We start from the raw sequence: 13,909 nt of genomic DNA, 5'->3' as shown, positions 1-13,909 counted from the left end.
ATTTTTTTTTTTTTTTACATTATTATTAGACAAACGTGTATGAGAGTGGTTTGAGGATTGACGTATCATTTTGTTTGTACGAGTATATTGGAAAGAATATTTTAACTCCGTAATGAAACCGGTCGTTATTACCAGCCGGACTGTGCTTCTAATAAACATATCCTATAAATTTGTCGCCAAAACTTTGTACGTGCCGTATATCCCACAGGGCGCAAAACATCTCGTTCTCGAGTAATTCAAAATATCAATATTTAAACCGTTGAAGAAACTTTATCCAAAGTCACACGAAAAAAAATCCTGCCGTTGCCATCTTAAATGTATGCTTATTAACCATATTTGATTAGGTAAAGGGAGTTAAGTCGATGAATATATAATAGTATATTCGTTGAATTATCTCCCTTTACCTTATGAACACATATTTATACTAGAAAATGCCCACTGGGTGGATGCATAAATTAATAAATAAAAATAATCCTTATGTATACTGGAATAGTTTTTGCGCAATAATAACTGTTATGTTTTTCGCAATTTACTATTTTCAAAGCTAAAAACGCAAGTATGACAGTTTGGTTTACAAAAAGTAATGTAATGACTCTCCCATGGCCTCTTTAAGGAAATTTTGCCATTGAGGGCGTTGTATGACAGTTTGGCTTCCAAACAGTAGTGACTCTCCCATGGCCTTTTTAAGCAAATTCTGCCCCTAAGGGCGCTGTCAGTGACCTAGTCTTTGTATTAACAACAAAAAATCAAGACCACAAATCAGTTTCAAATAATCAATTGTACGTTTTTTATATTTCACAAAAATTTACTTGAGTGGCGCCGCGGAATTCAAACCCCAGCTACCGGACATAAGCGTCAACCTTACGTCCGCTACGTATACTTTAAGAAGCTTATGTAAAGGTTGAATACATTTATTAGCAAATCGGTGGCAGTCAGTTTTTTTCACATAAGTATTTTTTGATTTAACGTATTTATTGACAATTCTTAATGGAATTCTTTTTTAATGATAATGTAATAACTTATAGAACCTATACATTGCAATAAAACAATATTTTTTCATAGAATAGAACCTTCCCAGATGCCTTTCCTTGAGGATGAAAATCATTTTACTTCGTCTCAATGAACGTATTATAAAGTAATCCGCAAATATTTAAAATCTTAAAAATAATTGAAGATGTGAACATTTATTTCCCCACTTTGTGTTGTGTAAATGCACCCTATTATTTTTCCGTTTGTGTTTTGTTGTTATTTTCTATAAATATACCATAGACTATTTTGGCGGCAGGGTGGTTTTGGGTATTTGACATTTCTATTCTCGACCATAGAAAATCTTTAGTTATTCGCATTCGCATTATCGAGTTCTTCTTCCTATGCCGGCGTCTCGATCATCCATCGTCTGATCGTTTTTATTTATCTTATTCTTCTGTCTTCGGAGCGCGTCGTTTTCAGTTTATCGTGTTATCAATTTCTCCTAACACATACAGCTAATCCTATGTGAAAATTCGTACTTGCGACGAATTCAATCGGCATACACTTCAATACTTTTACTTTTGAAAACCAAATATGGAGGAAGACGACAACAGCGTTACAATGGTTGATGTTCTAAAAGAACAAGAAGCTTTTGAAGAGAATGCTATAGCGGTATTGGGAGCCAGCGACGATAAAAACTGTACTTATAAGATGGTAAGTTTTTATAAACGAATCTGTTATGGTGTTTTTTTTTTACATTTAAAAAATCTAGTTTGCATTTTTGTACCACTAGGCACAAAAAAATTTCGTTTGTTTCGTGCAATTTACCTACCTATTATTTGATTTTCCTGAAAGTGTTTCCTAAAATTAACTTAACTGCAAAATCATCCATTTGAAAACCTATGAGTGGCAGTTCTTATTGCATTTTATCATAATATTATTAGCTTTTATTTTTAACCTAGGCTGCTATTCCGAATGCTCTCGCGGCCGTAGAAAACGCTTTTGTAGTTCGTATTTAGTATTTTATTTTGGTTATGTATCCAAAATAAAACAAGTTTATTGGATTATAATTCTACTTTATTTTTTATAAAATATACAAAGGGTATATTGTGACGCGTTTCGTCTTGTTGGGACATTTTCAAATTTAACAAACAAAAACAAACCTGAACCATTACATATAGAAAATAAAGGCTATAGACTCAATCTGTTAGAACAGCTAGAAATAATAAAAAATGACAATAACCCTGCTAATGTACTTATAAATGAACAGTTGAACCTAGTTAATTCACCTTTACTTAATATTTTCAAAAATAAAAACTAAATTATTTATAATTATAATCTTGTAATTGTAAATTTGTTATTCCATATTATGTACGAGTATAATATTTTTTTATTATATACCTACTAAATATACAAAAACTTGTCATGTTCCCAATAAATTAAATTAAAATGAAATAATATTATAAAATCTGAATGTATTTTACCTTAGTTGACATTAAACATGAATGAAACCTGTGTAAAACACCAATGTAGAGTTTCAACAGTAATTTTTTAAATAAACCTGTATAAATGAAATCAATATTTTTATAATTATTATATTAATTTTAAAGTCATACCCTTACAAATGTTTTTAAATAATGGAAGGTTTTTCCCCAATATAACCAAAATATTCCTCTAATATACTCAGTATACCCTAATTGAATTTTAATTACTCTACTTATTTTGGCTTGTATATAAATCCACAAACATAAAATAGCAATTATTTTTAGTATATAAGGAAACTTTGTAAATATTTAAGTTAGTTTGAAAATGTCCTAACAAGACGAAACGCGTCACAATATACCCTTTGTATATTTTATAAAAAATAAAGTAGAATTATAATCCAATAAACTTGTTTTATTTTGGATACATTACCAAATTAAATATGGAATTCTACCAATTGTCTGCATACACAATAAATACGTATTTAGTATGTAAATATGCGCTGTAAAAGCGTTCTCTACAGCCGGGAGAGCGCTTAGAATAGCAGGCCTGTTATAAAAGTGTGCCAAAGCATAGCAGTAAAACAAGGAAGGTATGGTGAACATTGTCACTTATAAACATCGCATACAGTTATGCCCGGTATACAGCTGGAGTAGCGACCATACAAACTTGTTCCATCCTTATACCTGGCTGCTCCGAGGTGGTATAATAATGGAATTGGTCTGCCATCTGTTATCTGACGCATTTTCAGTAAAAAGATGGATTGTATTTTGAATTAAAACAATTTTGGAAACATGCGATGGAATTTAATGTGAAATATTGTTTATCCGTGTAAAGATAATGAAATCTGAATTAAGTATATTTTGATAAATTTTATTAAGCAGAAATTTTAACAAAAATCCTCGTTTGTATAAAAAGTGTAATTTTAACATTTTTTTAAAATAAAGAAACAACCAGAATGACATTTAGAAACAATTTAACAAAAACAAACCATCACGCCGTTTCTCTGTAGGGGTAGGCAGAGAGGATAGAACACCACATCACTCTATCTTTGCATACAGACCTTGCTTCCTCTACATTCATACATCTTCTCACGCCGATTATTCCTTCTTTTGACATCTCCATCTTCAAGTATTTGATGGACTTGATTGTGCCATGTCTTTCTCGGTCTTCCTCGTATCCATCAACATTTGCATCGTAGATCCTTTTAGCCGTTCTTTTGCTGCCCATTCGCTCTGCATGTCCAAGCCAACGCAGCATCCCTTGATTTTGTCGATAATGGATATCTCCAGCCTTACACAGCTCACGGATTTCGACATTTGTGCACCACCTATCATGCATCGTTTTACTATTTTTACATAATTTAATATTTTCCTATTTTGTTTTCAGTGTTTTACAAACCTTTAAGTTTACTCTTTTTTTATTTATTTTTTATTATTTCTTTACATGTATAAATAGAGATAAAGCACACTACTTTATAAATATATTTTTTAAATAAAAGCAAACCATAAATTTCACATACCCATAGCCTGAGGTATACAACCTTTATAAATATTTTCAAATAAACATAAAAAAATCTAATTAAAAATATAATGTATACTTGAATGTATGTATGTATGCACATACAATAATACCATACATTTTAAGATATGTCCTTATAGATTTTTGAAATGCAATACCTACTATATTTTTTTTAATATAAAAAAATTCAACAATTTTTATAAAAGAATTTAATTTCAGGGTTATGTGAAAAGGCAAGCCTTATATGCTTGCCTCACCTGCTGCCCCGAGTCAGTTGATAATCCATCTGATCGCTCTGGAGTGTGCCTGGCATGCAGTCTGGCTTGTCATGAAAACCACACACTTATTGAACTTTACACAAAAAGAAACTTTCGGTGTGATTGTGGTGGTCCCAAATTAAATTCCAAACCCTGCTCATTCGGAGCTGTTAAATTTGAGGCAAATACCCAAAATCAATACAACCAGAATTTTTCTGGTCTTTACTGTATCTGCCATCGTCCCTATCCAGATCCTGATGATACTGTGGAAGATGAAATGATCCAGTGCATTGTTTGCGAAGACTGGTTCCATTCAAGACACTTGGATACTAAATTGCCCCCTCCGGACCAATATTCAGAAATGATTTGCCAAACATGTATGGATAAAAATGATTTCCTTGGTGACTATTTGTGCTATGAGGTTTTAGTTGAAATAGAAAATGATGTTGATACCAGTATGGAAGTTGACGTAGCTGAAATTGTCTCAGAAAAACCCCTACAAGAAAATGTGCCGCAATCCGTTGAACCAACTGATAAATCTAGTAATGAAGAAGAATGTGCCAATATTAATGAAACTCTGAATGAATCCAAAGAAATCTCTGACCCATCTGAAAAATTATCCATAGATAACCAATTAATTGGTAATGAAATTTCTGGCATGCCAAATGATGGTTTAATTAATAATTTAAACAATCCAATTGAACAGAGTGCATCTGAATCAATTTCTTTATTGGATTCCAACAGTACTTCAACATCTAATAATGATAATTGTTCTAACCTTAATCCAAATTTGAATAGCGAAAAAGAAGTAAGTACCGTTTTAAATGAAGATTCTGTAAATACATCACCAAAAGAAGTTAAAACAATAGAAGTATTTAATGAGAGTAAAGAAAATACTGAGAAACCAGATACTAAAGAACTAAATCAATCTGAGGACAATTATGATTCTACTGAAGTAAACCTAATCTCCGACACTAAAAATCTCCTGACTCAATTTGAACCGATGGAATTTGAAGGCCTTAGTACCCATGAAATAAAAGATGGTGTTGATAAAGAATGTACTACTGCGGAAACAGCCTTAGAAGTAAATATGGAAGAGGTATCTAACACATTGGAAAACAAAAGTAGTGAAGATGCATCTCTTGAAACTTTTGTTACCAATGAATCTCTTCCTACTATTGATGAAAACAATGAAAATTTAGTATCCGCAGTGGACACAAAAAATAATTTTTCAATTGATGACACAAAATCCTCTGAAATTCTTAAATCTGATGCAATTTCAGGTATAATTTCAGTGTCAAATTTTGATTTAGTTGCAATTAGTAACAATTCTACCGGGAGTTTACATGAACCTGAAGCAGGATCTAAAGGAAATAATGAGAAAAATAAAGATATTGAGAACAGTTTACCCTATGTTGATAATTGTATTACAGAACCCACTGATTCAAAACGCAATTCCGTTGCCGAACCTGCTCATCTCAAAGATATTATAATGGAAGAAAGTGCTATGCATGCCCCAATTCCTATAAAAGATGCTACATCTAATCCAGAGCATACAGATTCTACAGCTTTTGAAGATAAGAACTTGTCTGATACCCCTCTACCTGGAGCTACAGATATGGTTACAGAAGAAGTAAATTCACTTACTAAACCTCCTACTGATATAGTAAGAAGCGAAGAGAACAATATTTTAATCCAATCTCTTTCTAAAACTCCAGAAGTTGGTTCCATTGATGAAAGTAATTCTGTTGAGCTTACTCCTGATGCTACAAATGAAGATATTTCTAAAATTAAACCACTTTCTGATACTACAAATGATGATTCTGCAATTGCAACTGATGCTATGAATGCACATACTAATAAAGACATTATTTCCCCAACAGCATCTCTTTTGGATGCTAGTAATATAAACACCGTTGAAAAAGTAGATTCAATTTATACAATTGAAACTCTTTCTGATGCTACAAATAGTTTAAATACTATTGGAGATATTAACCCAACAATTATTGACTCTACAAATATTGATATTATTAAAAACTTACATTCCGCAATTAAACCACTTCCTAATGCTGGTATTATTGAAGATGATTCTACAAGTAAACTTCACCTGAAGTCGACAGATGTAGACATGATTCCAGAAATTGATTCGTCTGGTAAATCCGAACCCAGGAATGATGTTGAAAATTTGGTATCCGTTGCTAATCTTATATCTCGACCAATGGAATCTATGGAAGAATGCAATGAGATGAATGAAAATCAGAATTCTAATAATCTTAATGATTTACCTTCGTCTGAAAATTTAACTGAAGAATGCAGTAATGAAACTAACGAAAATCAGAAATCTGATAATCTTAATGATTTACCTTCATCTGAAAATTTAACTGAAGAATGTAATAGTGAAATTAGTGAAAACCAGAAATCTGATAATCTTAATGATTTACCTTTATCTAAAAATTTAACTGAAGAATGCAATAATGAAATTAATGAAAACCAGAAATCTGATAATCTTAATGATTTACCTTCATCTGAAAATTTAACTGAAGAATGTAATAGTGAAATTAGTGAAAACCAGAAATCTGATAATCTTAATGATTTACCTTCATCTGAAAATTTAACTGAAGAATGTAATAGTGAAATTAGTGAAAACCAGAAATCTGATAATCTTAATGATTTACCTTCATCTGAAAATTTAACTGAAGAATGCAATAATGAAATGAATGAAAACCAGAAATCTGATAATCTTAATAATTTACCTTCATCTGAAAATTTAACTGAAGAATGCAATAATGAAAATCAGAAATCTGATAATCTTAATGATTTATCTTCATCTGAAAATGTAACTGTCACTGAAAATGATGTTGCAGATTTACTGTCTAAAGATCAAGAAGTCAATCATGATCAAACTAAAGAATTAGTTGAAAAGTCTGTAGAAAATGCTGTAATCGATATCCAGTTGCACACAATAGAGCCAACAAAAGTTTCCAATGAATCAGGATTAAAGAAATCTAACAATGAAGATGTAGTTAATGCTACTACTAGTGATATTGCTCCACCGGAAAATAATACAGATAATATCAACCTTGAAACATGCAACAATATGTCAAAAGAATCTAAAGTTTGTGATATTTCTGAAAATAAAAAGAGAAAACTCGAGGACAGCTTATGTACAAATGGAATCTTAAAAAAAATAAAGCAAGAAGTATCTGCTGAGGTCTGTATTAAGCCTGTGACCTGTCAGCGAATCAGGCGTCGAGGTGCTGTATTTTGGCCTTCCGATTGGCGCTCTAAACTGTGCTCGTGCTCTTCTTGTTTAAATACGTATAGCGATTATAAGGTTTCATTTCTGTTAGATATGGAGGACACTGTAAGTGCTTATGAAGATTTGGGAAAGATCAAAACAGAAGCATCATCATCTCAGTATGAGAAGGGTATGGAGGCCTTGTCTTCTCTTGGTCATGTTCAGCAAATTAACGCTATTACAGAATACAACAAAATGAAAGACAAACTTTTAGACTTCTTAAAGACGTTCAAGGATAAGAAAGAAGTAGTCAAAGAAGAAGACATTAAGGGATTTTTCGCTGGTATGAAACCTAAAAGGGAACCTGATGGTGTTTATTTCTGTCAATAATTCATTTCATTACATTGAATAGATGTCGCAACACAACCGACAAGACTAAATCTTGGTCGAGTATTGTTGGACTGTTCTATTATTACATATGTTAAGTGTTTTATTAATGCTTGTGTTTTTCCTTAAATTTTTTTTTTCAAATTTAATGTTTAAGGTATATGTTGTCGTTTTATTAATTAGAATACTTATAGATAATATGTTTTTAATAATTCAGAAAACTGTTCTATAGTTCTAAGATTACACCATTAATTCATTAAATTACATAATCATATTGTTCAATTTCACAATCGAGTTGTTCGAATAATGTTCGCCATTCATCTTCCATTTTTGAATGATTTTTAATTGTGACTCTGAATAGAAAGAAAACAAAACCTGCTTTTGGGAAATTCTTTATTTAAATTATGCGCCTTGATTAAAATTGATTTTCCAATGGTTGTATGTTCTATATTGTAAAAATGAGTCTGAAATATAACAAAAAGATTTGAAAATGAATACCAAATTACATTCCCTTTACTCCAAAAGTTTTGTTTAGGTAATATTTGTACTCGTACCTTTATTGCTTTTAAAATATGCCCAGTACATTTAGAGGGATTCCGACACAAGTGTTTTGTGCTATATTTTTTAATTTATTTGGATATTCAAGGCATATTTAATAATGGTGGAATATTATTATAGTATTTTTTATTAAGATAGGTGACTAGAAGTACAGAAACCTCGATTAACTGATGACAAAATGTACCTTCTTTATGTTTACAACAATCCACATATACCAGAGTTGTACACAAAGATAACATTTTTGAATAAATTGTGATTCTAAAAAAAAGCCGTCTCCATTGTAAGTCAAAATGAGTAAATCGATGTTTTGTATGAGCGATCAATATAACCATATGAATTTCTATTGCTTTTTAATTTTTTTCTTAGCAGAAATAAAGGAGATGGCTATCTTTAAACTGAACATCAATGTAAAACAACATAAGTGACTAATATGAACTGGAAATCTCAAAAATGGCTGGCTGGAAATACTTGTTTTTTAGTGTCACAATTTTATAAGTTCTGAATAATACATGTAAGAAAATATCTTAGTATTTCCTTAGAACATTATAAGATAACTCTTTCAACATGGCAATTAAAAAAAATTATAAATTCTGGCTATGTATATTTATATTAAAATATTAATAAATCACCTTGTCTTTATTTTCAAAACTTTATCCCCTTTCCTCGTGTGATTGGCTAACCAGACTTCAAACTCCTATAGCAGAAGTCACCCAAGTCAGATTTTTAAAAATAAAAACAGATTGTCTTTCAAAAATATCTTTAAAAATTTGCAAAGTAATGTAATTTTTTAAATAAAAATGGCACTAAAGAGACTCAAAAACAATAAAGCACCTGGTAAAGATAATCTACCTGCCGGGTTGTTCAAATATTGAAACGAGTACCTAAAGAATCTACATAATTAGATTATAGAGATATGGTCACTAGAGAAAATACCAGAGGAGAGGCCTAAACCCATCCACAACAAAGGTGATAAATTAAAATGCGCAGACCATAGAGGCACATCATTTCTATGCACAGCATACAAAATCTTAACCACGATATTAAAACAAAGAATTGATTTGTACGCAGAAAATATACTGGGAGAGTATCAAGCAGGTATCCGGACAAATTTTGGCAAAATGCTGGGAGTTTGACATGGACATACACCAACTATTTATAGACTTCAAACAAGCATATGATAGCAAAGATCAAGAGTGTCTATATGATTTATTGTTACAATCCCTACAAAACTGATTAGACTTGTTAAATCAACCATGTCAGACTCAAAATGTAAGGTCAAAATAGACGAAGAACTAACGGACACTGGCTCCAATATTTGTTATAAGAGCAGCCAACTTGTCGGATATGTGGATTATATCAACATTGTCTGGAGATCAATAACAGCCATTTAAGAGATTTTTGATCCCTTGGACACAGCTGCACGGGATGTAGGACTGCAAATCAATTTTGAAAAAACAAAAATGATGACAGAGCAGAAACCCATCGCAAGAGCAAGAAGCAGTTTCCAATATAAAGATAATAACTCCTTCAAAGTGGTCGAGCAATTCACCAACCTGAGCTCCAGTATAACAGAGAACAATGAGGATCCAGCAGAAATCAGAAAAAGACTCACAGCAGCCAACACAACATACTTTTCTTTGCTGCCAGTGTTCAAATCAAGTAATGTCCACAGATTACAAATTACCATTTGAAAAACAATTATACGAACTGTATTGGTATATGGGTATAAGGCGTTAACACTGACAGTGAAGATAGCTTAATTGCTGGACACTTTTGAACAGAAAGTACTCAAAGAATCTGCGGACCAGTGAGAGAGGATAATCAGTGGCGCATATGTCAGTAATCGAGGTACATATATTTATTTTGTTTCAGATCAATAGAAAAAAAATGACAAATGCAGCACTTTTTAATGTCACACAAAATCCCCATCCAATAAACCTTCAAAATCAATGCTCCTCTCTATGTTCCAAGAATTACCCCACCGTTCCTTGTTCTTGGGGATTTTAATGCTCATCACCCCCTGTGGGGTGCTCCGACATGCGACAGAATAGGAAGAGACATTATTGATCTTTTAGATGAGGTGAACATGTGTGTTCTTAATGATGGTTCCCCAACTTGTCTCCAACTCCTACACCATCGACCCAGTGCTGTAGATTTATCGATCTCCAGCGCTTGGTCGACATCATGTTCAGCTATAGACATTGCCAAAGTGGCCTATCCCCTGGTGGAAGGCGAAGACCGAGATACATTACGGAAAGAGTTAAGTGGAAGGACTTCTCTGATGACATTGAACTCAAAGTGAACGAGCTGCCCATTCCGACGAAAGAAAATGTAATGAAATGCTATGAAGCATTATCATCATACATCGTCGAAGCAGCAGACAGACATGTCCCTATAAAGCAAGGAAATAATAGAAGTAAACCTCTTCCCGCCCCATGGTGGGATAGCGAATGTGCAGAGGCAGTCTTGAAGAGGAAAAGACTAGCCAAAGTCTACTCTTTAAACATGAGTCTGAAAAATCTATTGATTTTCAAACAAGCAGAAGCCAAAACAAAACGCCTGTTAAGAAACAAGAAAAGGGAAGGATGGAAAAACTTTTGTTGCTCTTTATCACGAGACGTGCCAATCTCGACCGTTTGGAGCACAATACGTAGATTTAGAGGTTCTTTCACTCCACCTGTGAGACATCCTGAGTCTCTTGAGTGGGTTGAGGAGTTCGCCAACATGTTAGCCCCGTAGACTGCTAATAACTGGAATGAGTCTCCCTATTGGTACCAGTTTACAGATAGAGGCTGGTTGGATCATAGCTTTAGTTCAGATGAACTAAAGACTGTTCTGACACGGCTTAAGGACTCAGCTCCAGGGATTGACGGTACCCTATATAGTTTCATTCAACATAACAGTGATCCTACCCTCTCCTACATCCTATCACTGATCAACATTCCCCCTTCATGGGAAACCCAATCTTTCATTCCTATTTCTTAAACCTAAAAAAGACCCAAATTTTGGTACTTTCTACCGCCCCATACCCCTATCTTCCACACTGTTAAAAGTTGCGGAACATATGGTGAGACAACGCTTGGACTAGTTTATGGCGAGCTCGAAAATTCTCCTAGCCTCAATTTGGATTTAGGAAAAGAAAGAGCACTATTGAAAGCGTATCGGTTCTGAGATCCGATATCAGAGCCGCTCTGAAAGATAAAGAATTCCTAATCAGTGTCTGTCTGGACGTAAGTGGAGCACATGATAATGTTATTATACATATTCTGGAAGCTAAAATGCTACGAATTGGAATCCCACAAAAGCTCACTTCTTTTATAGCAAACTTGATTCTCTCCACAAAGGTAGACATCAGTGTTCGCGGTCATGCTGTGGCGGAAAGAGAGTTGAGCAAGGGACTACTTCAGGGTTCTGTCCTGAGCCCGATTCTCTTCAATATCTATACGCATGACATCAGCGGAATTGTTCCCTCAGAGACAAGTTTGCTTCAGTACGCGGACGACTTCTTCATGTATGCATATGAGAAGGACCCAAAGAATCTGGAAAATGTACGAAATTTAGGTATGAGAAATATCAGAAATTGATTAGTGGGTCATGGCTTAGACCTGTCGGCTGGTAAAAGTAATGCCATAACCTTCTGTAGACAGCGAAAAATCCCAACCATAAAAATTCAGCACGAAGATGAGATAGTCCCTTTTACAACCTAGATTAAGTTCTTGGGAGTAATTCTGGACACTCATCTTACATGGAACTCATACATAAATCATATAGTAAACAAGTGTCAAGCTGGATTGAATACGTTAAGAGCAGTCTCGCGAGTATGGTGGGGCAGCCACCCTTTTATACAGAGACTTTTTTATACTTCGTATATCCGGAGCCATCTCGATTATGCCTCATTCCTTTTAGAACCATGTTCAAAAAAGAATCTCCAAAGACTCGACCAGATCCAATCCCAAAGTCTGAGACTAGTCATCGGAGCAATGAAGTCCTCTCCAATTAACGCTGTACAGGTAGAGGCCTCTGATGCCCCACTCGGAATGAGAAGACAATATTTGGCGGATAGGTTTTTTCAAAAATGCTCCGTCCAAAAGAGTAACCTGCTCCTCGAAAAAGTAAAATCCCTCTCTGACAGTGCTACGTCATCATCTTTCTGGTCCCATAAACCGCTCCCTTTACTTATCAACAGCTTTAATTTTTACAAATCTTTTGAATTTAACATTGACCCTAAAGACCTTCTTCCCCTTTATCGTTTTCCATTTAAAGTTTCTATATACGCCCAAATATTGAACTCACATTTGGAGTTGAAAGCCACCTACAGCCCCGGTGTACATTCAACCGTATTCGGTCGTCAAGACGGATAGGTTGGAGAATTATCTACACTGATGGATCTCGGTCAGATTTGCCAACCCACACGGGTGCGGCCATATATTGTGAAGACGACGACTTTCAAAAATTGTACAAATTGCACAACAATGCATCCGTATTTACAGCGGAATGTATCGCAAATCCGAGAAGCTGTCAAATACGCCTTAAGCTCACAATATAGTAAGTTTCTCATCCTGTAGGATTCCCTGAGTGCCTTACAAAAAAATCAAATCCCCCCCCCACCCTCTTATCCAGTGGACGAACTCTGCGTGGAAACTCGATTTCTTCTTTCTTGATCAGAGGCATCCAATAAAAGCATTTTTATGTCTTGGATCCCTAGCCATTGTGGTATTCTCGGTAACGAGAGGGTGGACGAGTTGGCAAAGGAGGCGGTCCATTCCGAGGATCCTGCCTTTAGTAATTTCCTACCACTAGGTGATCTCCTCGTTATGACAAAGGAGAAGCAACTTCGCATATGGCAAGAATATTGGGTAGCCTCATCCCAAGCCAAGGGAAGACATCTTTTCCAATTGAAACAGAAAAGCCTTGGTTTTCCAAAGTGATTCTGAACAAATTTGAGACGTCTTCCATATGCAGAATGTGTATTGGACACTGTTGTAATGGTTTTTACCTGTTCAGAATCCATGTCCGGGACTCTCCATGTGCGAATGTCAGCTTGAGGAGGAAGATCTAAATCATGTTTTTTTGGATTAAAAGTTTTAAATTTGTGTAATAATATGTAACAATATTGTTTATTTCCTGTCCCCACCCAATAAACGTGTATTTAAAATCCTATGTAAATATCTAGTTATAAATGGTGTTAAGCTGTAAATATGTTATATTATTATATATATATTATATTAAATACTAACTCACTAACTTGTATATATTATATTACAAACACATGTGTAAATATGTAAAAAAGAAAAAAAAAAACTCGACACTGGCCAGAACACCCGAGTTGAGAGGTGAAAAGGCCATTAAAAAACGAAGAAGAAAAAGAATGTCACACAAAAGACACCTGAAGGAATATCTTATAACGCCGCCATTTTGTATTATAAAAATAAGTAAAAAATGATTCCTTGTATTTCAGAGCTGTAATAAAATAACCTTGAAATGTTTAAATGATTTA

General features: G+C 33.9%; 1 protein-coding gene across 1 annotated transcript; it reads left to right on the top strand.

Annotated features, from left to right (window-relative positions):
• Positions 1–1,320: 1,320 nt before the first annotated feature.
• Positions 1,321–9,040, top strand: LOC148273239 (uncharacterized). Its single transcript, XM_088238970.1, has 2 exons — positions 1,321–1,683; positions 4,192–9,040. Exons 1-2 carry the CDS (start codon positions 1,564–1,566, stop codon positions 7,855–7,857), a joined length of 3,786 nt encoding a protein of 1,261 aa, XP_088095096.1. The 5' UTR covers positions 1,321–1,563; the 3' UTR covers positions 7,858–9,040.
• Positions 9,041–13,909: the final 4,869 nt, after the last annotated feature.

This window comes from Micrasema longulum, unplaced genomic scaffold (assembly GCF_059751315.1).
Source record: "Micrasema longulum isolate JH-2025_06_02 unplaced genomic scaffold, ASM5975131v1 h1tg002029l, whole genome shotgun sequence".
Lineage (NCBI taxonomy): Eukaryota > Metazoa > Arthropoda > Insecta > Trichoptera > Brachycentridae > Micrasema > Micrasema longulum.
This window is presented reverse-complemented; position numbering and strand designations above follow the sequence as displayed.

Excerpts from the sequence above, each read along its gene's own strand:
- LOC148273239 (XM_088238970.1), top strand. The coding sequence starts at position 1,564 with ATGGAGGAAGACGACAACAGCGTTACAATGGTTGATGTTCTAAAAGAA. Across the intron at positions 1,684-4,191 it reads AAAACTGTACTTATAAGATG|GGTTATGTGAAAAGGCAAGC; the intron begins GTAAGTTTTTAT and ends ATTTAATTTCAG.